This window comes from Chenopodium album, chromosome 16, assembly GCF_948465745.1.
Source record: "Chenopodium album chromosome 16, dcCheAlbu1.1, whole genome shotgun sequence".
NCBI lineage: Eukaryota > Viridiplantae > Streptophyta > Magnoliopsida > Caryophyllales > Amaranthaceae > Chenopodium > Chenopodium album.
Window position 1 is genome coordinate 50,520,299 of NC_137849.1, and position 24,895 is coordinate 50,545,193.

The 24,895-nt window shown below is 35.8% G+C and overlaps 2 protein-coding genes and 1 long non-coding RNA gene across 4 annotated transcripts; 2 read left to right on the forward strand and 1 right to left on the reverse strand.

Annotated features, from left to right (window-relative positions):
* The first annotated feature begins 319 nt into the window (after positions 1 to 319).
* LOC145586926 (multiple C2 domain and transmembrane region protein 6-like) lies at positions 320 to 3,861 on the forward strand. The gene has a single exon (XM_081643899.1). The coding sequence runs from the start codon at positions 544 to 546 to the stop codon at positions 3,664 to 3,666; it is 3,123 nt and encodes a 1,040-aa protein (XP_081500025.1). The 5' UTR covers positions 320 to 543; the 3' UTR covers positions 3,667 to 3,861.
* A 43-nt stretch (positions 3,862 to 3,904) lies between these two features.
* Positions 3,905 to 10,967, reverse strand: LOC145586927 (uncharacterized). Of its 2 annotated transcripts, none has more exons than XM_081643900.1 (11): positions 10,681 to 10,967; positions 10,524 to 10,562; positions 8,357 to 8,448; positions 7,967 to 8,216; positions 7,717 to 7,836; positions 7,559 to 7,634; positions 7,207 to 7,415; positions 6,907 to 7,015; positions 6,345 to 6,437; positions 4,920 to 5,080; positions 3,905 to 4,623 (listed from the first exon to the last, which is right to left on the reverse strand). In XM_081643900.1, exons 1-11 carry the CDS (start codon positions 10,840 to 10,842, stop codon positions 4,084 to 4,086), a joined length of 1,851 nt encoding a protein of 616 aa, XP_081500026.1. In that variant the 5' UTR covers positions 10,843 to 10,967; the 3' UTR covers positions 3,905 to 4,083. The 2 variants fall into 2 exon arrangements, with proteins under 2 accessions (XP_081500026.1, XP_081500027.1); XM_081643901.1 differs by having other exon boundaries at positions 8,357 to 8,555; positions 10,681 to 10,778.
* Positions 10,968 to 15,789: 4,822 nt separating this feature from the next.
* Positions 15,790 to 23,573, forward strand: LOC145586928 (uncharacterized). Its single transcript, XR_014101044.1, has 2 exons — positions 15,790 to 16,821; positions 23,234 to 23,573. It is a non-coding gene; the product is annotated as an uncharacterized LOC145586928 (long non-coding RNA).
* Positions 23,574 to 24,895: the final 1,322 nt, after the last annotated feature.

Consider the following 24,895-nt stretch of genomic DNA (forward strand, 5'->3'; position numbering starts at 1 on the left):
ATAGGTAGTGGGTCGAGTTGAAAATTTTAAATCAGACTTTTATCTAAAAACAAAGGGAAAAAATGGGTATTTTTCAAGAGTACTCGGTAATCACTATAGTAGTGAGTAAATGTTTTTACAGTGTACTTGTACTAAAGAACAATTGAAGATTACAGTGTGCAATTTCTTTCCTGATTGATGAACAAGAACAAGAACAAGAACAAGAACAAGTAATTGTGACACACAAATTCCAGCAAGTTAAAAGCTCTCTTCTAATTTTGCTCCACCAAACAATTAAAATCACAACCTACTCATTTCATAATGACAAACACCACATTCTCTCTCTTTGTCAATCAAACACATTGATATTTGATACACCCCCACTTTCACCAAACGACACCTTAACCTCTTCTCTGCTCTTCTTTCTCTCTCCTCTTCTTCTACTCTCATGTGTTCATGTTCCTTACTCTCAACTTTCTCTCTCCTCTGTTTCTTTCACTAAAACATTCAACTGATTCTTCTGATTTACCTTTAAAATAGCTTGAACCATTCTACCAGGCCACCATGGCTAGGGTAGTGGTGGAGGTGCTAGATGCATCCGACCTCATGCCGAAAGACGGCCAAGGCTCCGCAAGTCCGTATGTGGAGGTTGAGTTTGAAGAGCAAAGACAAAAGACACAAACCAAGTACAAAGACTTGAACCCCGTGTGGAACGAGAAGCTCGTTTTCGAGGTTTCCGACCCACAAAACCTCGCCGACAGAACCATTGAGGTTACTGTCTATAACGATAAGAAATCCGGACACGGCCATCATAAGAACTTCTTAGGCCGTGTCCGGATTTCTGGGGTTTCCGTTGCGACAACGGAAACCCAAGCCTCTGTTCAGAGGTATCCCCTTGATAAGAGAGGGATGTTCTCTCATATCAAAGGGGATATTGCTTTAAAGATGTTCTTGGTCAATGCCAATGACCCATCTTTTCAATTTTTTCCACCTCCTAACAAGGAAGATAGGAGAGAGAATGAAGGCGAGGTTCCGCCATTGGAAGAAATAAATCCAAATAATGTTACCTCTAATTTTGGAATTAATTATGAACAAGTGGGGGAGAGAGATTTCGGAAATGAAAACCACCACCATCATAATCATCATGATCACCATTATCAAAAGCAGACTAAAAAGCAAGAAAAAGAGAAACCTGAAGTTAGAACTTTTTACTCAGTTCCAACTAAATCTCACAACAACTCTTCACAACAGCAACAACAAGGCCCGCCCCCTCAGTCTAACCACCAACCTCAGCAATCGTATCCGAAGACGGAAGTTCGGGCGGATTTCATGAAAGCCGCCCCACAGCCTGCTATGATGATGCAGGTTCCGGGGAAGAAGCCGGATTATGAGCTGGTGGAGACTCGGCCGCCCGTAGCGGCGCATATGGGATACAGAAAAGGGGATAACATTGGAAGCACCTACGATCTGGTTGAGCAAATGCATTACTTGTATGCAAGTGTTGTTAAGGCGAGAGATCTTCCTGTGATGGACATTACAGGGAGTTTAGACCCTTATGTTGAAGTCAAGCTTGGAAACTATAAAGGGGTAACTAAGCATCTTGAGAAGAATCAAAATCCTGTTTGGAATCAGATTTTTGCCTTTTCTAAGGAGAGATTGCAGTCCAATCTGTTAGAAGTTATTGTTAAGGATAAGGATTTTGGGAAGGATGATTTTGTAGGGAGGGTTATGTTTGATCTGACTGAAGTTCCTCTTCGAGTCCCGCCTGATTCGCCGTTGGCTCCGCAGTGGTATAAGCTTGAGGATAAGAAGGGTCAGAGAGGGCACAAAGGAGAGATTATGCTTGCAGTGTGGATGGGAACGCAGGCTGATGAGGCGTTCCCTGAAGCATGGCATTCTGATGCACATTCCATCAGTCATCATAATCTTGCACACACTAGATCAAAGGTGTACTTTTCGCCGAAATTGTATTACTTGCGCGTGCTTGTGATTGAAGCTCAGGATTTGGTGCCATCAGACAGGGGTCGTGCGCCTGTGACTCAGGTCAGAGTCCAGCTTGGGAACCAGATGAGGGCAACAAGGCCTTCGCCGATGCAGACATTGAATCCGATTTGGAATGATGAGCTGATGTTTGTGGCTTCAGAGCCATTTGACGAATTTATGATATTGTCAGTGGAGGATAAAGTTGGGCCTGGAAGGGATGAGATCCTAGGGAAGATGATCATCCCGGTTAGGGAGCTTCCGCATAGGTTGGAAACAGCTAAGCCTCCTGATCCGCGGTGGTTCAACCTCATGAGGCATTCACACGGCGATGAGGATGGAGAGAAGAAGGAGAAGATGAAGTTTGCTAGCAAAATTCACCTGCGCCTCTGCTTGGAGGCAGGGTACCATGTGTTGGATGAATCGACCCACTTTAGCAGTGATCTCCAGCCCTCGTCCAAGCATCTGAGGAAGGCTCCTATTGGAATTTTAGAGCTTGGGATACTGAGTGCTAAGAATCTCTTACCCATGAAAGGGAAAGAGGGGAGGCTTACTGATCCTTACTGTGTTGCCAAGTATGGTAACAAATGGATTCGAACACGAACCCTTCTTGACACTCTTGCTCCTAAGTGGAACGAGCAGTACACATGGGAGGTCTTTGATCCCTGCACTGTGATCACTGTCGGAGTATTTGACAATAATCATGTCAGTGGGAATGATGCTAAGGAGCAGAGGATAGGAAAGGTTAGAATCAGGCTATCAACACTAGAAACTGATCGGATTTACTCACATTTTTACCCTTTACTAGTGCTTACTCCTGGAGGATTGAAGAAGCATGGTGAGCTTCAGTTAGCAGTCAGATTTACCTGCACTGCTTGGGTGAACATGGTTGCACAATACGGAAGACCACTTCTGCCCAAAATGCATTATGCACAGCCGATTCCTGTCAAACACATAGATTGGTTGAGGCACCAAGCTATGCAAATGGTGGCTGCTCGGTTAGCTCGAGCAGAACCACCCCTACGGCGAGAGGTTGTAGAATACATGCTTGATGTGGACATCCATATGTTCAGCCTGAGAAGAAGCAAGGCAAATTTCTTCAGAATCATGTCAGTATTATCAGGAATCTCAGCTGTTTGCAGATGGTTTAACGACGTTTGCACTTGGAGAAACCCGATTACAACATGCCTTGTTCACATCCTGTTCTTGATATTGGTCTGTTACCCGGAACTCATACTGCCCACAATCTTCCTTTACTTGTTTGTGATAGGAGTATGGAACTACCGCTTTAGGCCCAGGACTCCACCCCATATGGATGCTCGGATTTCACATGCAGAGCATGTCCACCCTGATGAGCTTGATGAGGAGTTTGATACATTCCCAACATCCCGACCCAACGAAGTAGTCAGGATGCGGTATGACCGTCTTCGGAGTGTGGCCGGTCGTGTTCAGGCTGTGGTTGGTGATCTAGCAACCCAAGGAGAGAGAGCTCAAGCATTGCTGAGCTGGAGGGATCCAAGGGCAACTGCAATATTCATCTTCTTGTCTCTGGTATGGGCTGTTTTTCTGTATGTGACTCCCTTCCAGGTGATTGCAGTGCTGGTGGGGCTATTCATGTTACGGCATCCACGGTTCAGGTCCAAGATGCCTTCAGTGCCAGTCAACTTCTTCAAGAGATTACCTGCAAAATCTGACATGCTTCTATAACACAGCAGATTGGGTCAATAAGTTTTCCAAGGTTCAGTTCATGGAGAAAGAACTCACTTCTCCAAGAATCGCTTCGCTTATTTCCTTTTATATTCTTGTAATGTAAAGAACCTAGCGATTCTTTTCTTTCTGTTATTATTCCATATTTTGTACAATTTTAGTCATAAATTGATGAATAACGTCAAATTTTGGCAATCAATGAGTAAATTTGGCAAGATAATCTAAATGCAACTGGATATGTCAATAAGTAGTCAAGCAAGCCAAAAATGCCAATATATTAGTCCACTCTGAGTCTCTGAGTGCGGAAAATTTTATAACATCAAATGCCAGAAAAATGAGTTACCAATACAATGTAGCAAAATTCGGGTCACTGTGTCCTGTGACAGCCACTCTAGTTTGCAAAATAAATAAAATGTGTTAACCAGACATCACCTTTCTTAACCAAAGTTGAGAAAGACAAGCTACAGCGATTAAAAAACTTAGAAAAATACCGGCAACAAGAGATTTATCAACAATATTCCACTGCAACGTGCTAGCTCTTGCCTTGTTAGACTCTTCCTTTAGAGTAGGTTCCTGAAAAACTGTATTCTTGGAGCTCTCAAGTATAACGCTGTTTCGCTTCCTCAGTCCAAAATTTTGATCACCTGATCCCTGCTTGCCATTGATGGGAAACGCAGCCGCTTCTGAAGTATCAACACACTGCACTGTACTACAGCATGAATCTGGATCTTTAGAGCACGCACAAGGTTCACCGCCAACATCACATGAAGAAACTCTACTACAGCTCAATTTATCCTTATTTAAAGTTCTGTCTTGAGCATTGTAACTGAGAACCTCGATCACTTCACCGAAAACTGACCATCTTCCGACAGAAGTGATCCTTACAGTAGCTGAAGCACCCAGAAGGCTTTCTGGAGCATTGACCAATACTTGTATGTATCCTTTGGTGTGTCCCACCTAATAAAGGAAAGTCCCAAATCATGAAATGAAGCAACTATAAGATCACCATGGTAAACATTAAGCAATTACCAGATATAAAAGGGAAAATAAGCTAAATGCCTGATTTCGTGAGAAAGATACATGAATAAAGCTCTATATCAACAAAACCCAAACCCAAACCCAAACCCAATTTGGTAAAAAAAAGAAAAATTAAATGGACAACTAGCAGCAATGACAGGTATCCCAGACTCCCTGTCAGCAAAGCAATAGAGGTATAGAACAAAAGAAAAGCAACAATCTTGTTGCTATATTACCAAGTGAGTTCCATCCGCAGCTACATCAGTTACCCATATTCTCTCAATCAGCCCTTCCATTCCGTTATATGGAGTGAAAGATTCAAATACAGCAGTTAATTCACGACTCCGCTTCTTTACTATAGCACTTGGAACTTTCTTCATCCTCGCAGCAGGAGTACCTAAATTAAGAATAACACATCAAAACCCAAAATTTATGTGATATGAGTCCAGAACTTTGTTCAAATTTCACATAATAAGGAGAATCCTGAGTTGGAGGTTCCACAATTTCACATTATCACATATCTCAGTTAAATTCTCAAAATAAATAATATGACTCTCCATATGATATTTTCTTTATTACTATGAATAAAATAAAATGATTTATGTCTACAAAATACCCTACTCACTAGTCTCAGAACTGTTAACTACAAGTATGTCCTATATGCATTGAGATGACAGCTTATGATCCCTCATTTGGAGACGTGAAGTGGGAGAAATAAGTAGTGATCCAAATTCTTTGAAAACTTGATTATGTGGATCCATAATGGTCTTGGTCAACACCACCACTCTCAATCTACTTAGAAAGAGATTATTTAGGACTTACCCACACGTAACCTTAGAAATATAGCTTTTGATTTTGAAGTTCTGAGATCCCAACTCCAATCATCTGCAAACTTAGTATTGACCAATCTCAAGCCTGTATATTAGATTAGGAGTCTTATTTTTTTGGCTTTTATATTAGCTTTTGATTTCGGTGTTCTGAGATCCCATCTACAATCTTAACCTTTCAAGGTTCATTGTTAAGTCAAGTGAAATATAACTAATTAATCTAAAACCCAGCTTAAATTTCCATGTGAATGAAGCTTATTTATTGCTGTGTTAGTGTGTAACTTGGATTACCACAACTTTTTTTTAAAGAATCCAAAAGAATTGTGAGACTTGAACACCTACCCAGCATTAGATGCAATCTCTCATTTTGAGGTTGTAAGTGCATTCAAGCACTTCCCTACCTACACCCCAAAACACAAGTTCAAAGTATTCTCTCAGCATCATCCACCACTAATTCACCCAGATTAGACCCAAGTGTGCATCAAAGTAATTTTCAGTGTTGCTAATCCAAACTGCCCCCAAAGTATCCAGATTAACAGTATGGCCAGCCTTCTTTTAACCTCAGAGTTGATGAATCAGGACAACCTACCATACAGCATTAGCTTTACCCTAAGATTTTGAACATTTATGGACTAAGCCCTACTTTCTCATACTTAGCCAAATCATGAAGATTCATGTATGAAGGGGCTTGAGTCTCATGGAAAACTCACATGCTTTAGTGGTCTTATTTAACACATGCACAATAGCATGGTGAGAGACTTGAAAGACACTGTATATTGACGGCAAGTTCTAAGACTTTAAGCTATAACTACACAGCAATAAAGATCAGCATACCAGGTCGAGGGTAGAATTGTGAAATATGAACTTGAGCAAGCTTATAGTCCTTGATAAGCTGAACAGTCTGAGCAAAGTCATCATCAGTTTCACCTGTAGAAAAAAAAGGACCGATTTTTAGGTAAAGAAAGTACCAATTGGTTAAAATGGCAATTAGCAAAAAAGACTCATCCAATTATATAATCAAGAATTTCATCACACCAAGCTGTGAAATGGATGTGTGCCAAAGTTCCAGATATACTGCATGCCCTGAAAGCCTGAGATACCAAATGCTATACTTCATAATACACACAAGTATCACAAATAGTCTAGACATTTCCTTTCCCTGACCTCCACCCCAAATTAAGTAAGAATGATTCATCTTCAGTCCCCATACATGAGCACTAAAATATTAAATGCAATTTAATTTTATAGAATATGATAATAAGAAGAGAGAGACTTTAACAACTCCTTCAATTAATATTTTTATTGGTTTCTATTCTATAGATCCAATTACCATAACCCCCCCCCCCCCCCCCCCCCTCTCTTGAAATAATAAGGCTAGAAAAAATCCAATAGTTACCAGGAAAACCACATATAATATCAGTTGCAATCTGCATCCCAGGTACCAGTTTGGTCAATGTATCCACCACAGTTCTGAACTCTTCTACAGAGTATTCTCGATTCATAGCCTGAAACAATGTCATGACAACATTTTAAAAAAATAAAATAAAAATTCCAGCATCAGCATAATAGAGCACACTAAACTCAAAGCATAAGACCTTTGCTATTATATTCTGTTATAGATAAATTTACAAGAATAAAAAGGAAAATTTGACACAACTTAGAGAAAAATAGCCTAACAAGAAATACGTTCACATACAGTTAAGACCGCATTGCTCCCAGATTGAACAGGAACGTGAAGAAAGGAGTACACAGAAGGATGACACAATACTTCAGCTATTTCTTTCAGGTGTTCAAGAATATAAGGTGGATTAGTCATCCCGACACGAAGCATTGTACTTCCAGTGGAGGGGAGCTCCGCAATCATCGCATTCAAAAGAATAGGAAGATTAACTCCAATGTCACGGCCTAAAAAGTTCCAATGTTATAATTTTAGCACAAAATCAAGATGTAGAACCTTAGAGGCTAAGGAATTGAAAGTTGCACAGATACTTGAGCAATCTATTTCAAGACTTAGAGAGTAATTTGAGAAAAAGGATATCAATATGTACCATATGCTCCAGTATCTTCACTGCTTAACCATATCTCCCTAACTCCCTCAGCTATGACAGTTTTTACACGATGAACCTGAAGCATTGCAGAATGTCAGACCTCAGGACATTACCAACGTCAAACCAAGCAGCTATCACAAAAAGTCCAAGGTACTTACAAGGCTGTCCACTGTATAGCTTCCTAAATGACCACGTGCATGCTTTGTCTTGCAATAAGTACAAGCACCTAAACAGCCGACGTTAATAGGAAGAATCTCAACAAATTTGTTCTTCCTCACCTGTATAAAGAATTGTAGCAAACCATCTTCAGTTGCTAAAAGGGCAGTATTTCTCATCAACTTAACTTATGTTGTTTGGTATAAGCAATGACACAACTGTGAGAGCTGCAGAAAACAATGACAAAATTACCTTTGGGAGATCAAGAGCAGGCAATGTTTTCCTATTTAAAAGCCGCACCTCATGGCCTTTCAAGGTCTCTTCAACAACTTCCACAACACGATCAATTTGTTGCACACCAACTATACTAACTCCTTCAAGCTCCTTTATGTTCCGGCTTCCTTGTGGCACACACCCTGCCACAACCAAAGGTTTTTTCGCATCTTTACCTTTTGAAATTATAGTATCCATGGCAGATTGACTAGGTGATTTAACAGTGCACCTGAAATTAATCCAAAATCACAATATGTAATCTGAATGACAAGTATAAACCATCAATATTCAAGTATCTCTGTTTTTTTAATCAACAAAAGGAGTCTGTAGTGATCCAAACTATATCAAAGAGTAAGAAGGTATCCTCACGTATTAATCAGCCACAAGTCAGCTTCCTCAGGATTGTCGGTTAAGGTATACCCATAGGCTGACAGCTGACCGGCCATGTACTCACTGTCACTCTGATACATCAAGATATGTCCATAAGCAATTGTAAGTTGCAGAAACTACATTAGCAAGTTCCAGTAGCTCAAGGTTATCAGTCTTTAAGCATGATGAAACCTGTACCCTGTTAAAAGTAAAAACAGTAACTCCATACTAAGAACACATACTCCTACTCATTTGATCAGGCACAAAACTTCAAGTGCAAGACATCCTCACACGTGAAGAAAAAATGAAGGGGAGTCATGAAAAATAAAAAATGTTCAGCTCTCCCTATACACCACTTTGTCATCTTTAACTGCAAAAAGGATGGCACTTCATGTTGTCTAAAGATATCCGAAGCTGCGATACATCCACTTTCACTCCAAATAATATAAGCAAACGGTTCCCTTTCTTCTTGATAGTAGTTCTTTCCTAATGTCATGAATGGCTACTCCAAACAGTAACTTAAGCTGGAGAATGGCTGGAGTGTTGCGCAAATCTAAGATGGGAGACAGTTTGGGCAATGGACTTGTAGTCACTTAATCCCTGAATGTAATTTAATAAAGAATGACTGGTACTTTCAATTAGAGCTCAATTTTAGGTGTCATAGTCATCACTCGTCGGATTAAGGCTTTAAACTTATTGTCAGGAATCAGGATGCCTTGGAGGCTACTAACTTGCTATTCACAATAGTCCCAAAACATCCAATGTTGAGTATTGGCCCTTTTTCAAACTCAGTAGGGTGCGTTAATTTCATTCTGGAAGGACTATAAGAAAATGAAGGATCTCTCGGATTATAGGGTTCCTCGTAATTTTTCAGGATTTAAAGGCACCCTATGGGTCAGAACTTCAATTACAGAAATCCTTGTGACAAGGAAGTAGAAGGATTTACCTAGAGATAATTCAGATACTCCTCCATTGTTAATGAGGGGATTGAGGGATATCTCTTCATTTTTTTCACCTTAAAAATCTTTAATCTGAACTTGCCCAAAACTTACTTTGATTCTGCAATGAATTTGGTATCCTTGTTTGAAATTAATTTTCATAATACTTGTTTTGGGTAAGGAGAAATGAACAAACCCGCAGACATAACCACCTCCAAATCATAAACCCTTAACTATTCAGAATTCTCCTACATTTACCTCAAGGTTAAAGCCCTTACCTAGGTTAAGGATTAGAATAGATAATGATAGTTTCCATTTTAGGTAAGAAGGCATTATAAATTCCATATTCCCGTAGCAAGGGCAAGTCCATATGTGTTTCACTCCAAAACAATTGTTTGACATAGGTAATGAATTTTGGTTCACCTAGACACTGTTCTGAACAAACAGTCAGTATTTGGTTTTGAGATATTCATGGAGAAGATGTTGCCCCTATGCTGTTATAACATTTTTTTTTTTGTCCTTTACTGTCAAATATGTGTCTATACATGTATATTTCTAAGCATGCATAAAAAGGGCTTTTGGGAGAATTCAATAACTCCTACATACAGATATATCATATATGGTCATTTTATTACATCCATAATTATAAATTACTGTACTAGTTTAATTCTTCTCTTATATGAAAAACCACTCTAGAAACCTGGAAGCACTGAAAACTTATGAGAAAGAAATTTCACTCATTAATATATCAATCTCCTGCATATCCAATTAGGAACACTTCCACATTCCCACAAGCATAGGACTTCAACTCACAAACAAATCAACTAAACCATATATTCCACAAGTCCACAACCCCCCCCCCCCCCCCAAACAAAGATAAGGACTAATCAAACTATGCAACACTTCCTGGTAATGGCCACCCCCGAATCCAAAGACATGAAAGGTTATATTCAAGAAAGTTGATTACAACTACATTCATCTAACCCTCAATATTATCGAAACAAAGCAGATTGAACACACAAACGAGCTCAGGAAGTAATACAAACATACTGTAAGCACCTATATACAGCATAAACAAGGTTCACTAACAACAAAACTGAAATTAAGAGCAGACTATACCATATTAGCAAGCAACAATACTTCCAACAGCTACAGGTTTCTAATAATCAAAGAAACAATAAAATCACCATGACAAAGCAGAAATTGAGAATTTCAATACTATTACTGACCTGATTATGAGAACACCCAAAAGTTTTGATATAAATTATCTGCAAAAAAGACATGGAATTTACATTAATGAATGTAAACAAAAACAAAGATAATAATAATAGAAATTACAAAAAAAAAAAAAAAAAAAAAAAACAAAGTGGGAGTGAAAAAAAAGACCTGGGTTCCAGGAATTTTAATGGATTGAAGAGGGTGTTGAAGAAAAGATGATTTAGACTTGATGGGTTTTTTCTTAGGGTTTAACCCAACTGAAGAAAGGGGCAATCGAAACCCAGGAGCAACGCCTCCATCTCCGACCAATAAATCTTCGATGTCTTCCATTTTTCAATGCAACGGAGGCGAGTCGAGGAGAGAGAAAGAGAGCAGAGGTTTTGGTGCTTCAATGGAGGTTTTGTTGTTGAGCTCTCTTTGGTTTTACTGGACCAAACTTAAAATTGCAGGATTCCACTTCCACTTTTGTTTATTCTTTCACCATTATTTTTTTTTTCAAATAAAAAAATAAAAAAACTTTTCAATATTACTCCATCCAATTTTATTTAAGTGCTCTAATTTGATTTTCACATTACAACTATTAACTATTATCTCCGTTTTTTAAGTTGACACGTTTTGATTTTAAAATATTAATTTTTTATAATTGTTTTTTATTAACGTGACTAAAGAAACAGAGGAATTTTAAGACAAATCATAATTAATGGTGAGTATAATATTATGATTTATCTTTCTCTTTAGATTTTTTTTTGTGTGTGTGTGTTTAGAAAGCTACAAGGGTGAGTGGATGAGAATTGATCTCAAGATTTCTTAAAATCGAAATGAGAGCTCTAATTACTTGAGTTATCCCTCACTCCCTTTTCTCTAGATTATCAACATGGCATGTCATATTGTTATCGATGTGACGGTTTACATTGAGAAAATGTAAAATAGACCGTATATGTGAAATTGGAACATATTCTAGCAGTATTGAGGGAAAAGTGCTCTCAATTATACAAGGTATACTATTAGCATTTGGGCCATTTTCATATTGTATTGATTAATGAGTACCAAGTCGGTCCATTATTAATATTGCTCCGATGAGAGATTTCGTGGACCAGCAAAACCGTAAGCTAATACAACTCTAGTCTTCTCATTTGTTGATAGCTCTTACTCGATGGCTCGATGCAACTTCATTTGTGTTGGACAAATATTGAATAATTTGATGATCACTAACTTTTGATGATAGAATTCATTCAAACAAAATTTGCAATGAAACATTAGATATATAACATTCAAGTACTCCGTATTACCGAAATTTATATACTATGCTAAAACAGGGTACACTAGCTCCATGGCTGACACGTGTCCCTGTTTTAGTTTAGTTTATTTTTGGTTAAAAATTGTTACGTGTATATTTGTCAAAAATCCTATTCATATATATTATTGCATATTTTTACATAAGAATATTATATTATACTACGTAATAATTAATTTTATAGAGTACTACATAATCTTTTCCAAAGATAACACATGTCTCTATTTTAGTTCATTATAGTTTTTATTTTAGGCTAATAATTGTTATGGTGTATTTTTTTCAAAAATCTTTTTCATAAATATTATTGCATATTTTTACATAAGAAAATATTAGTAAAGTACTTATTTTATGGAGTACTATATAATCTTTCTCAATTGTAAATAAACATGTATAAAATCTTTGTCAATTAAATATTATATCTTTAACAAAAAAAACATATATTTTGTTTGTATTAGTTTAATATAGTTCCTTTCATAAGCTCTTTATATCATATGTGTAGGATATTTTATACTTGAATTAACTTAAATTTTTTAAAAAATTCTTTTACGCATTATATTAAGATTACATTCTATTTAAATTAAGAAACTAGCTTAGTTCCCAATATACTATGATTTAGGGCCTACTCAATTCAGCTTAATTTCAGTTCAGTTCAGTTCAGTTCAGTTCAATTTAGTTCAATTCCAATCTGTTGAGCTCCTAATTTCCTTCTCTCATAAAATATTTATTATAGCTCAGTTCAGTTTAGTTCAGTTCAACTCCAATCAGTTCAGTTCAGTAAATGCGAACAAGCCTTTATTTAATAAATATAAATACTATTATAATTAAATTTTAATAAATCAATTGACACAAAATTATGACTCTCATTTTTAAAGTTATGACATTGATCTTAGATTAAACATTAATATACCCTACTAATTAGATTTGTCACGAATATTGTTTCTATAAGCCTACCTGAGTCAAAAGTACTAACTGTTGAAATATTCTCAAATATAGACATTACTATACAATTGTTAGGCACAATTAAAATTAATCATTGGTCTAATAAGAAAACATAAGCACATAACTTACAATGATTTGTTAAGAAATCCTAATAACTTTTTTTTTTTAACAAATATATAAATCCTATTGATAACTATTTATTATTATATAATAATCTTTATAGCCAATAAAAACTTCTATCCTACATATTTTAGTCAACTTTATATTACAATTTAGTAAAAAAAACTAGGTCAAAGGATGTTAACTAATTTTACTTTTGAGGACAACGACGGTTATGGGGTAGAAATTATGTTAAGGGATAATAATGGAAGTAGTTCTTCCAACAAAAGGTAGAGATTGAGTATGAGAGAATTTTTTAGCTGCAATATTATTGATGTCAAGAAAGTTATTTGAGCAATTTTTAGCTAATGTCTACACTATGATTGAGGCTAATATATTTAACTACATTCGAACACATTAGAAACAATTGAGGTCAAAATTGTATAAGAATTTTGCTGATGCAGTTTTGAGAGGAGACATTGATCCTTAATCTATAGGATTATAATTGTCTTATCTTCGTCATTTACTGATAGTGCTAGATATATGATGCAAAATTTTTAGGATGCCATGGCTATATACATACAGGTTGTATGGATATCTAGATCTATTTATCACATTTACATGCAATCCAAAGTGGCCAGAAATCACTAGATTTGTTGAAAAGATAGGACTTAGAAGTGAACCGAGCAAATATAATTTTAGTTCAATAAAAATAATTTCATTTAAACAACTATAAGGTGAAGTGAACCGGGCTTAGAAGTTACTCTATCAATATAATAGGGGTTAGTTTGTTAGTGTCATATGGGTTAATTACTCCGTTTTTTACAAGCGGTCATACAGCGTGACTAGCCACACAGAAAATACGTTGTAGATTTTGTATATGTCGTCATAGGTGATATGTAAGAATGATATGCATTTTTTTTGCATCTCTTATATGCATCTCTTTAAAAAAAAAAAGATAGATAATCAAACAATTGACAAGCGTAAACATCATTCCAAGATTAAAATTTTAGAAGAAAAAAAAATTATACTTCGTACTAAGCTTTTAATTTTAGACAGGTAATTTTTTGTTACAGAAGGTGCAATAGGTGTGTGATGATCAAGTGAATTTATCATGTAATAAAATTAAGGTAGTAAGTAGGGATGAGATCAAAAATCCCATTTTAAAAAGTTTCATGTTAAACTTAAAGTGTTTTTTAGAGGCCAAAGAGGAGAAAAAAAAGATACGAAATTATTTGTGATATATGAAATACAATATATAATGATCATATTGTTATTATAGTGGTAAAATTTTCCAAAAATATTTTGAGTTAGAGAACGGAGATAGTCATTTAAAAGGCAAATTTCTATATGTGGTTGGCTACACCGTGTGGCAGGAGTTACATGAGTTACTTAATCAAGGGTTACTTGAGGGGTTTAGTTAGAAGTTACTTGAGGGGTCGGTCAAGGGTTAGTTAAATACTCGGTCATGAGTTATTTAAGAGGTTACTCGAGGGGTTACTCGGTCATGAGTTACCCGAGTTACTCGGTCAGGGTTTACTTGAGGGGTTCGGTCAGAGGTTACTTGAGGGGTTCGATCAGGGGTTAGTTACTCGGTCATGGGTTACTTAAGAGGTTACTCAGTCAGAGATTATTAGAGGGGTTACTTAGTCATGAGTTATTCAAGTTACTTGGTCAGGGGTTTACTCGAGGGGTTCGGTCAGGAGTTACGAGTTACTCGGTCAGGGGTTATTTAAGGGGTTACTCGGTCAGAAGTAACTCGAGTAACCCCTGACCGAGTAACTCGAGTAACCTGGACTACACGGTGTGACTAGCCACACAAAAAAATCCTCCCATTTAAAAATGAGGTGGCCAGTGGCGCAAGTAGAAATGAGGGAAAAAATATGACTTAATGTGGGTATTGATTGTTAGTTCATTGAGTTGAATCATTTTTCAAATCTTTCCATACAATTTAAAATAAAAAAGGTTGTTTTCAAATAGTACTTCGTACATCATTATTTTGAGGGTTAAAAATATATGATTAAGTCATATTTATAAGTAAATTCATTATTACTCATTAAATATTTTTATTTTAAAATTTTTGTGAAATGAATATAAATATCAAGATTTATAAGCCGTGTATCGCACGGGTGCTATACTAGTTTCACACTACGTTTAAAATAAGAAAGTTGAAATAAATGACAACCCTCGTTCAAACACTATCAACTTGATAGCTACTTCAGGGTGGAGGGAGTGTTACAATGTTACATTTATAGTGTGCCATATATTATGAGGCAAGGAGAATGAATGATGACATTATTTTATTCATCATATATCATATGCATTGAAATACTCCATATATATAGTACTAGTTATACGCCATTGGTCGAGTTTTGTGTCTCTAGATGGTCAGATATGCTCAAGGAGTAGTAATACCTGCAATAAATATAAGAGTAACTTAGTTAATTAATATAGACAATATCTAATTCAGTTGTTCAAACAAAGATAATTTAACGAATCAAGAAAAATGAAAAGAGAGGAGAGAGAAAAAATTTTACTTCCACATTTGAAATGACGAGGGACAGGACGACCACACCGTTGTACAACCCTAATAGCATAATTGACATCAATAAGAGGTGCAATTTTGGGAGTAATCTCTCTACACACATACTCAACATGAGTAACCCTTAACCTTTGGCAACAAAAAGCACTTGGTGGAACCCTAAACACCACTAGCTTACATGCCTTTATCAAAATATTCTTTTCTAAAGAGCATTGTGCAGGGGTTACGGCCCCTACTTGCTTAACATTATAATCAACAACTAACACAACTACTAATCCTATTATTAACAAAATTAAGTTTCTATTTGTGGAATCTTTTCTCTTGATCATCCCCATCTTAAAAGAAATTATATACTTCCTCCGTTACGCATTATGTGCAACAATTACCAAAAAGTCAAAAACGGATGTTACACATTATGTGCAACAAAGTAAATATTTCCTTTTTAGGTAATTTTTTTAGTGAAATTACATTTCTGCCCTCACTTTACTCTCACTAAATGCAATCAAATTTTCTAATTAGATTTAATTAAATTATAACACAACTTATTATCCTTAATCATTCCCACCAAAATTAATTCATCCCCACCTAACCAAAACGAATTCAATCATCAAAACCCATATGCATCCCACATTCATCAAACCTTAACCTTTTCCGCAAAATTCCAGAACTCCTTCTTCCTCCCTCTTCTCACCGTTTTGCTTTCACTTTTCATCTTCTCCACCCTTTTCGTTTCTCACTCTTCACTTTTTATTTCTCACTATTTAATTTTCCTTTGTCACTCTTCAAATAAAGTACTCGTTCCTCCTTGTTCTTACTCAGATCTGAAATTGAGTCCCTAAAAATGGCTGATCTGACCCCTATGTACGATGCCTTTTTCGAAAGTGTAGACGACCATGAAACGAAGGTCCTGGCAAAACTTTTGCGGTCATTGGAGGATAAATCTTCTTCACCCAAGCGCTTTTACGAATCATAGGAAGCTAAGAAGGTGTTGTCTGAAAAATCTTTCGAAGCTCTTGGTACGGTCCTTAAATCAATTGAGGACGAACAAAATGGTGTCGATGATATGACTAATGCTGAATACCGTGATTGGATGAAGACTTTGCCTAGGCCAAAACCTAAGGCTAAGAAAATGAAAAGGGTTTCTTGTGAGGTGATGAGGAGATTAAGGGGAAAAGGGGCGAAAATTTCAGATGAAGATGATACTTCAGAGGTGGGTGAAAAACCAGATCAAAACCCGGAGGAAGAAGAGTTGTACGGTTACACCATGTCCAACCCTCCACCGAAGATGATATTTCCTTCTGAAGAGGCCAAACTCGGCTCCAAGAGGGTCCGATTTGGGGTAGTCGTTGAGGAGGACAAATTTGATCCTTGTTACCTTGAATTTATAAAAGATCGCGACCGCAAATTTCATCCTTCCAACTGATTGTGTGACAGCGTAACGATTTCTTAACCTTAATCTTCCTTTTATTTTATTGTGCATTGTTTAATTACTGAAATTGGTCTATGTTGGAGTTATTTGGTAACTAAAATCTATGATCTTGCTTTCAATTTATAATCTGCCCACTTTTCTTTTTTCTTTTTTTTTTTTTTTTTTTTTTTTTGTGTTGGATTGCATATTTGATTGAAATTCCCTTTCCTGCTTGCCATGAATTTATAATGTGGTAAAAGTTGCTTGTTGTTGGATTGCATATTTGATTCAAAATTCCCTTTTCTGCTTGCTGTGAATTTATAATTTGGTAAAAGTTTTGGATTGAATATTTGATTGCATTACCCTTTTCTGTTTGGTTGCATATTTGAATGCATATCCCTTTGTTGTCTGATTGAATATCCCTTTTCTATTTGAATGCATATTTGCAATCACCCAAACCTAGGTTGTATCCCATAGGTGATGTCATAAGTTGGAGTTGTTATGAATTGACCCTAAACTAATGTGGCTAGTTTTCAAAAGTTAATGTCATATTTGATTGCATATTTGCAATACCCAAACCTAAAATGTATTCAAAATTTCATGTCATAAGTTGGAGTTGTTATGAATTAACCCTAAACTAATGTGGGTAATTTTCTCTGATTCATTCTTGTCATAATTTGGAGTTCATGTCAAACGTTCATGTCATAGCTTCATATTCATCATTATGTAAGATTTTCATTGTAATTGTGACTAAGCATCACTTTATGTAATGAGTAAGAAAAACTATAGAATTCTATTTTATGGCCAATTTGATATGTCCTTGTTGGAGTATGAAAAATTATAGAATTATGACTAATCAGTTCTATTTTTTGGCCCTAGTTGTTTTATCCCTGTTGGAGTAATTTGGTGACTGATTGTAGTTTAGTCTCTCAGCTTATGTTTGAAGTTTATTCTAATTAAGACTAAGCATCAAATATTCAGTATTGCTTCTGTTTATATTTATTGCAGATCTTGGCTATTGTTGTTTTGGTTGGTTGCTTGTTACATGTTGGTGGCTTCTTGTTGTTGGTTGCCTGTTGTTGTTGGTTACCTGGTGTTGTTCTTGGTGGCCTGATGTTGTTGGTTGGCTGTTATTGTTTGTTGGCTGGTATTGTTTGTTGGCTAATGTTATTTTTGGCTGGTATTGTTTGTTGGATGATATTGTTTGTTGGCTGGTATTGTTGGCTGTTATTCTTTGTTCGCCGGTATTGTTGGCTTTTATTGTTGGTTGGCTACTGTTATTGTTGGTTGGTATTGTTTGTTTTTTGTTGGGTGATATTGTTTGTTGGTTGGTATTGTTCCCCACCTGACCTGTTTTGGTTGCCTAACCTCTGGCTTGCTGGTTTCTTGTTGCTGATGTTGTTGGTACCCTGTTGTTGTTGGTTGTGTTTTGAGTCCCTAGTTGTTATTGGTATTGATACTTGATTGGCAGCCTTTTGTTTTTATTTTGGATGTTGGTTGCTGTTGGTTTTAAATCATGGCCTACTGTTGATTGCTTATTGTGGTGTCCTGGTAATAACACCCTTCTGCTGGCTTAGTATCTACATTGTTGTGGTTTCTAGTTAATTGCTTACTTGTTGGCACTTGTTATTGGTATTGGTACTTGATTGGCAGCCTTTTGTTTGAGGTTGTTGTTGGTTTGCATGGTGGCCTGTTGTTGATTGTTGTTCTGGTGGCCTGTTAATATTATTGGTGGCCTGTTGTTGGTTTCTTGTATCTATTGGTTGCCTGTTTTTGTTGGTTGTAGTCTGAGTCCCTAGTTATTTGAAGGGTTTGCTGATAGGTGAATGATGACTTTATGTTACATTTGGGTTGTGATCTCAATGATCATTGTTGAGAGATCATTTATTATGCATCATGTTCCACTGACATTGAGTCTTTATACAAGCTATCTAAGAGTCCCCCCCCCCCCCCCCCCCCCATTAAATCTAGGTTTGCATTGTGTGTTTCATATGATGAAAGGACTCATATGATCAAAATACACCATTTTGGATTTACTCCATCAATGTTTTAAGCCATTGGTGTTGAGGTAACCAAAGTTAGTTTGTATGTTGTGATTTACATGTAATATGTAATACCCCGTATTTTTATACGTATTTTATTTAAAATAAGTATTTGTGAAGTATTTAAATAATTTGAAATGTTTTATTTATAGTATTTTAATTATTTATTTTAATAAGTTCAGAAATATTTTATAAAAGGAAAATTTATTTAATTAATTATTTTATTTAAGTTGGGGTTTAATTTAAGAAAATTTTATTTTAGTAAAGTTTTATTAGGAAAGGGATTAGGAAAGATTAAAAAGGAAAAGTTTAAGAAGAAGGGTTTCTAGAGAAGGGGTATAAATATTCAACACTTGAGGCAAATCAAATTTTGCCCAGAGTGGAGAAAACCTAAGGTAAACTTTCTCTCCCTTCTCCTTATTTTTCTTTTTCTTTCTTTTTCCCCTTCCCCTTTCTTTTGGCCTCACCACCGCCAGTCACCACCACCACCGGTGGACCGCCGGCCATCAGCAGCACCAGCCACCAGCAGCAGGAAGCCACCGGCGCTGGCATCAGCCGGCAGTGGCTGTCGGCTGGCCGGTTTTTTCGAACAAAAAAAAAATTAAATCTTTTGTTTTTAAAAAACCAATTTAATCCTAGATTTAATTATTAATTATGAGATTTGTGATTAGATTATGATGTTTGATTATGAGTATCATGTGATTTAATTTTTAGATTTTAATTTTAATTAAAAGCCCTAATTTTGAAACCCTAGATTCATAAATTATTAATTATTGAAGGATTATAATATAGGATGGTTTAAACCTTTGATTTAAGTGTTTTAAGGCCTAATTACAGCGAGTTTTCATTGAAATATAATGCTGGATTTTTTGGTAGTACATTAAAAATCAAGTTTCTTTAAGGAATTTTAATTACCCATTAATTGGGATTAAAGTATGATGTTTTAAATATAATTTCAGCTTATTTTAATTAAATTATGAGAGGTTTAATAATATTATATATTGCTGGAAATTTGTGTAGAGAGGATCTTAATGATCTTCTATGATTTTAAATTGTGGGAGACTTCAAAGTGAGTGATTTCTATTAGTCGTGGCGATTTTAAGATCGTATACAAGGTACGTTCGCGTACTTAGCATAATTTTATTGATGTAGTAGCATGCTAAATGTGTTTAATTGATTACAAGCAGTATCATGCTAGATTTGGAATGGAAATTGTGATTTGGTTGTTATTGGTGATTGAATTATGAAGCATGATTTATTTGTGATGGATTAATGGTTGAAAAATTATAGTTTGGAATATTGTATATGAACCACACTTTTATTTATGGCATGATAGAGAGCATGTTTAATTAAACTAAATGTTTAATTTAGCTTGGAATATTAAAAGAGAATTTTATTATGGTTCATATAATTTTTATTGATGCTTTAAGCATGAGAAAGGAGCTATGTAAGTGTCTATGTACACGAGGAATAAATTGTATGTTGGTGCTTTAGTGTGCACTTAAGGTGTTTTTAACACCGAGGGGTAGGATTTTTGACGCATTAAGCATTTAAGGTGTCTTTGATACCAGGGTAGATTTAAAAAGGGTTCAACATTAAATATTGTGTGGTCACTAATTATTCAGGAATTAAATTGGTATGTTTGATTGTTTGAATAATTATTGTTGATTGAATGATTATGGTTTGAGATTCATCACCAAGTTTAACAATATGTAAATAACGTAAAGTGAAAGAGATTACGCATCAAAACTCTTGGAACGTATATACCTTGAGTATGAACATATGGGGGAGTTATGGGATTTTATATTTAACCATAGCTTCTACTGGAGTACAGGACGCTGTACATTCCTTTTTATTATTATTACGCGCAGGAATTCCGCCACTTACGAGTGGTTATTGATGCTGGCACGGTTAGCTCCCGTGTCAGTAACCTCATTTATTGGGGGAGGTTAGTTGGGAAACCCGTTCGATGCGTAATCAACGCTAAACAAATTATGTAGTTGTCTAGTTGAAAGGTTTTGTTCGATGTTGTATGCTTGAAAAACAAGTGCAACAAGGTAAGTTGTGTGTTGATAGGTAAATGCATGTTAGTGTGTTGAATACACTTATGTACTCAGCTTTGCTGATTGTGTGTGTTTTGTGTGTTTATTGGCCTTGTCTTTACCTTGGACCTATGATGACCCATTTTTAATGGAGAGTAGTGAAAACAAGTAGAGAGAAACTTTTCAGGTGATGAAGCATATTCATGATGGGCATGAGTGAAGAGCAAATCATGCTAGTTTCCATAAGTTTATAATGTGTTTAATGCTTTAATTATTTATGATATTATTATTCATGAGACTAATGCAAAGTTTTGAAGTTGGTTTGGTTTTAATAAGGGTCTACAGTGGTTCCAAGTTGTAGGTTGATTTTTATTTTACTTTGTTTTACTTTGGTTTGACTTTACTTTCGTGAGTTGACTTTTTAAGTTGAGTCGTTTTGAATTATTTTAAAGGAAAGTCTTCCGCTGTGTGTCTTTGATAGTTGCCTTAGCCGTTTTCACGGTGGAGGTAATATATCTTAGATGTTCCTATTTAAAGTTTTAAACAGGGCGAAACAGGTATTTTAAAAGAAAGGAATTTCTAGGGTGTTACATAATCCTTCTGATGGAATTGTTCATAAATGTAATTTTTTTTTTCAATTTCAGACACACATTGCAATAACAATATTGATTCATTCTTATGATCTGATACACCATAGTTGCCTTACAAAAGGGACCTTTTTCTAACTGCCACAGTGAAAAAAAATAAAATAAAAAGGAAAAAAAAACCTGATCAAAAGTTACACATAACCATCAATGTATTTGAGTCCCTCACATATGGTTATGTGTGGCGGTCTGATTGTAGGCCCTACTACACTAAGAACTTTCATTTCAAAAGACACACAAACTTGCACCTAATTTGCATCAACTTCCATGTCACATTCATTGACTTGTTGTTGGTTTGAAGGCCTAAACCTGTCATTCAGGTACTTCACAGCAGATTGCACCAATTCATAAGGCACTTCTAGGCTCTCCGGAAGAATCCCTTGTCTGTCCAATATTCTTTTCTTCATATGCTGCAATATGTAATTGTTCCCACTATCTTTCTTCAGAATCTCTATCATACAACTCTGCAATGACAGCCAAATGTATTTGTTTGCAGTAGCATCAAATGTATCGAATGCCTCTTCTACTTTCTCAATTAGCTCATCCACATTGTTTGGAAAGTGTTCATATTGAATGGATTGAATTGTGTTGAAAAGCCCCAAATCTAAAACATTCAGGTCAGGGGATTGGGGGGGTTGATATACAATTGTGATGTTGAACCCTTGTTGTGTTGTTGCTGCGAGAAACTCCTCATCTTGGGAGATTTTGTGTGGCCTTGCATTGTCCCATTGTATACAAATATTTTTATCCATGAATGATGGCCACTTTGCAATGATAGCTGGTATGACTTTGTTAAGAAGCATTTCTCTGATTGCATCCTTGTTGACATTTTGGATTGCTTTTGTGACAAGAGTCCCTGCTTGCCTATTCTTACTTGATTTCTTGGCTAGTTCCTTTATCACAAATGGGAAAATCCCATACTTTCCATCATGAATGACAACACCATTTCGGTCACGAATTGGGTGTCCAATGACTGCCTTAAACATGACCTTAATCCTAAACCTTTTGGATTGTTGAAATCTGTATGGATCTTCTTCTTTAGGTAACAAGTAGAACTTTCTTGTTTTTGGGCTCAAATAGAACCACTTCTCATCAATGTGAATGACATTATGCATGTCCGCAAATGTTGTATCTTCAGTAGGTGTAGCAAGGGTAAGATGGCTTAATACCCATTGTAGCCTAGCCACCTTGTGGTTATCACTAAGAGCTGGATGATTAGTGCTAGTGTGCACTCTGAGTTTCCCTCTTTTTTTCAGTCCGTGAATTGTGACATGGGATACCTTTAAGGCTGCAGCATATTTTCTTTCTGTTGTTCTCAATCTCAGTGGAACTGATTGAAGCCATTCATTAGAGTACTATCTTGGTTTAAGACCAGTTTTCCCCAAATTTTTTGTTCTGACATCTATCAGCTCACCCTTCTGTCTTTATTTCATTACATTTGCATATAATCTGCTTATAGTGCATATGTGAACACCATGCTTGGCTGCTAATTTTGTTTGTGCCCCTCTTGGTAAAGAGTCTTCTTGTAAAGTTGATAAAATGTCATTAACAATCTTCCTTTTAGCATCCAATGTAAGCTGTTTTCTGCTACTGATTTTTGCCTCATGTTCTGCTTCTGTTCTGTTGTTGTTATGCTGCAAATCCCCTTCTTCCATCAATATTTGATCCAAAACAAAAAACTGATCATAATCTTCATCTTCCATTTCTTTAGACACCTTTTTTTGCAGTTGATGAAGAAAAAACGGAGAGAAGTGGTGAAGCTTTGTCCCGTCAAATGATGCTGCTGGAACTACCCTAACTCATGATTATTATGCTAATTTTGTATTTTATGAAAACTGATTGTATTAAATGCTAATTTGGTAGACTGTTAATGATGGTTGTAATTTATGAAGAGAGAGAGGATCTCCTTGAATGTACTGCTGAATATATATGCTGCCTTATGTAAGCGAAATTGACTGTTGGAGCCAAAATTTCAAATTTGGATGAAAATTTTAAAATTTCCCCAAATTTAAAGTTTCCTCCCTTTTTGTAATTTCAGTTTTTTGCTCCAATTTCAACGGTCCCACTAGCTTTTGTTACAAACTAATCACATGGGCTTGTTTTCTCTCTCATCAACTAATCTCCACTTAAGAAATTTCTTCTTGGAGTTTGTGCAAGCAACTTTATTGCACATAATACATAACAGAGGAAGTATATGGTTTTTCTTTTTGTTTTGATATAATGAAAGAAACTCTCGTTGATCTTGTTTGTGCTTTGAGGATGTATTATTTATAGAATTATAGAGTTTGCCTTCAAAAAAAAAAAGTTTATATAGAGGTTGATGAAATAGTTACTTGGTATCTCTCAAAAAAAAAAAATAGTTACTTGGTACGGTCATGTCATTTTCATTGAATTTAATTGAGCATAATTGTAGTGCATTTTGGATTGTAATCAACTACAAAGTGTACTATTTTTATCCCTTAAAATTTTTCCATTTTTTTTAACGTCGTTAAAAAATTGTCCTATACCTGTCCATGATCAGTAGCATTCCGTCAAAACGTTAATTGTAAAACATAAGATAAAGTAAAAAATACTCGTAGTTTGGTTGTAAGTTACCAACCAATTGAGAACGGAGGGAGTACTTTCTTCGTTAACAAACTATGCACGATTGCAAGTCTTGTTTATGAATGTACATTTTAGCTAGTTTGAGAGCTCATAATAAAATAAACATACTATATAGAGGCTTGGATAATATTGTGTAGATAGATTAGAGCAGATGTGCAATTGTGGAGATAGAAAGGAAAAAAACAATAATAAAAGAGGTATGAGGCAAACTCAAAAAGTGTTAAATGGGACAAGGCCATACCATTCACAAGGAGATAGTCCATTTTATAAGTTTAAGTAGGTTTCATCATAAAATCATGTAGTAATAAGGGGAGTAACACAATTAGCCTTTTAAATACACAACTTTCTATTGTCTTTAATGTATAATACACGTCTCGATATTCTCCTTTACTTTTAAATTTGTGGAATAACATTTTCCATTCACATGGGACCGAGTTGGTACGACTGGTCGACCGGTACCCAATAGTCCATGCCTAATACTCTAAAGTCTAAAGTAATAATGCTAAGGCTTGATTTCCAATTTTTTGACCACATGCACCCCTTGTGACACAGGCGCCGATTTTATCGTAATGATCCAAGTTCGTCGTCCAAAATCATCATGCTATGTAAGTATGCAACCCTTTTATATGTTCGTATTGGCACTCGAAATCGGGTTTAGTGGAGTATTGCGTTTTCAGTCAACAAGTCAACCAAGTAAACGATTACTTTATTCCACCGAAATTTTAAAGATATTAACAATCAAAATTGTTAAAATTCTACAGAAATTGAT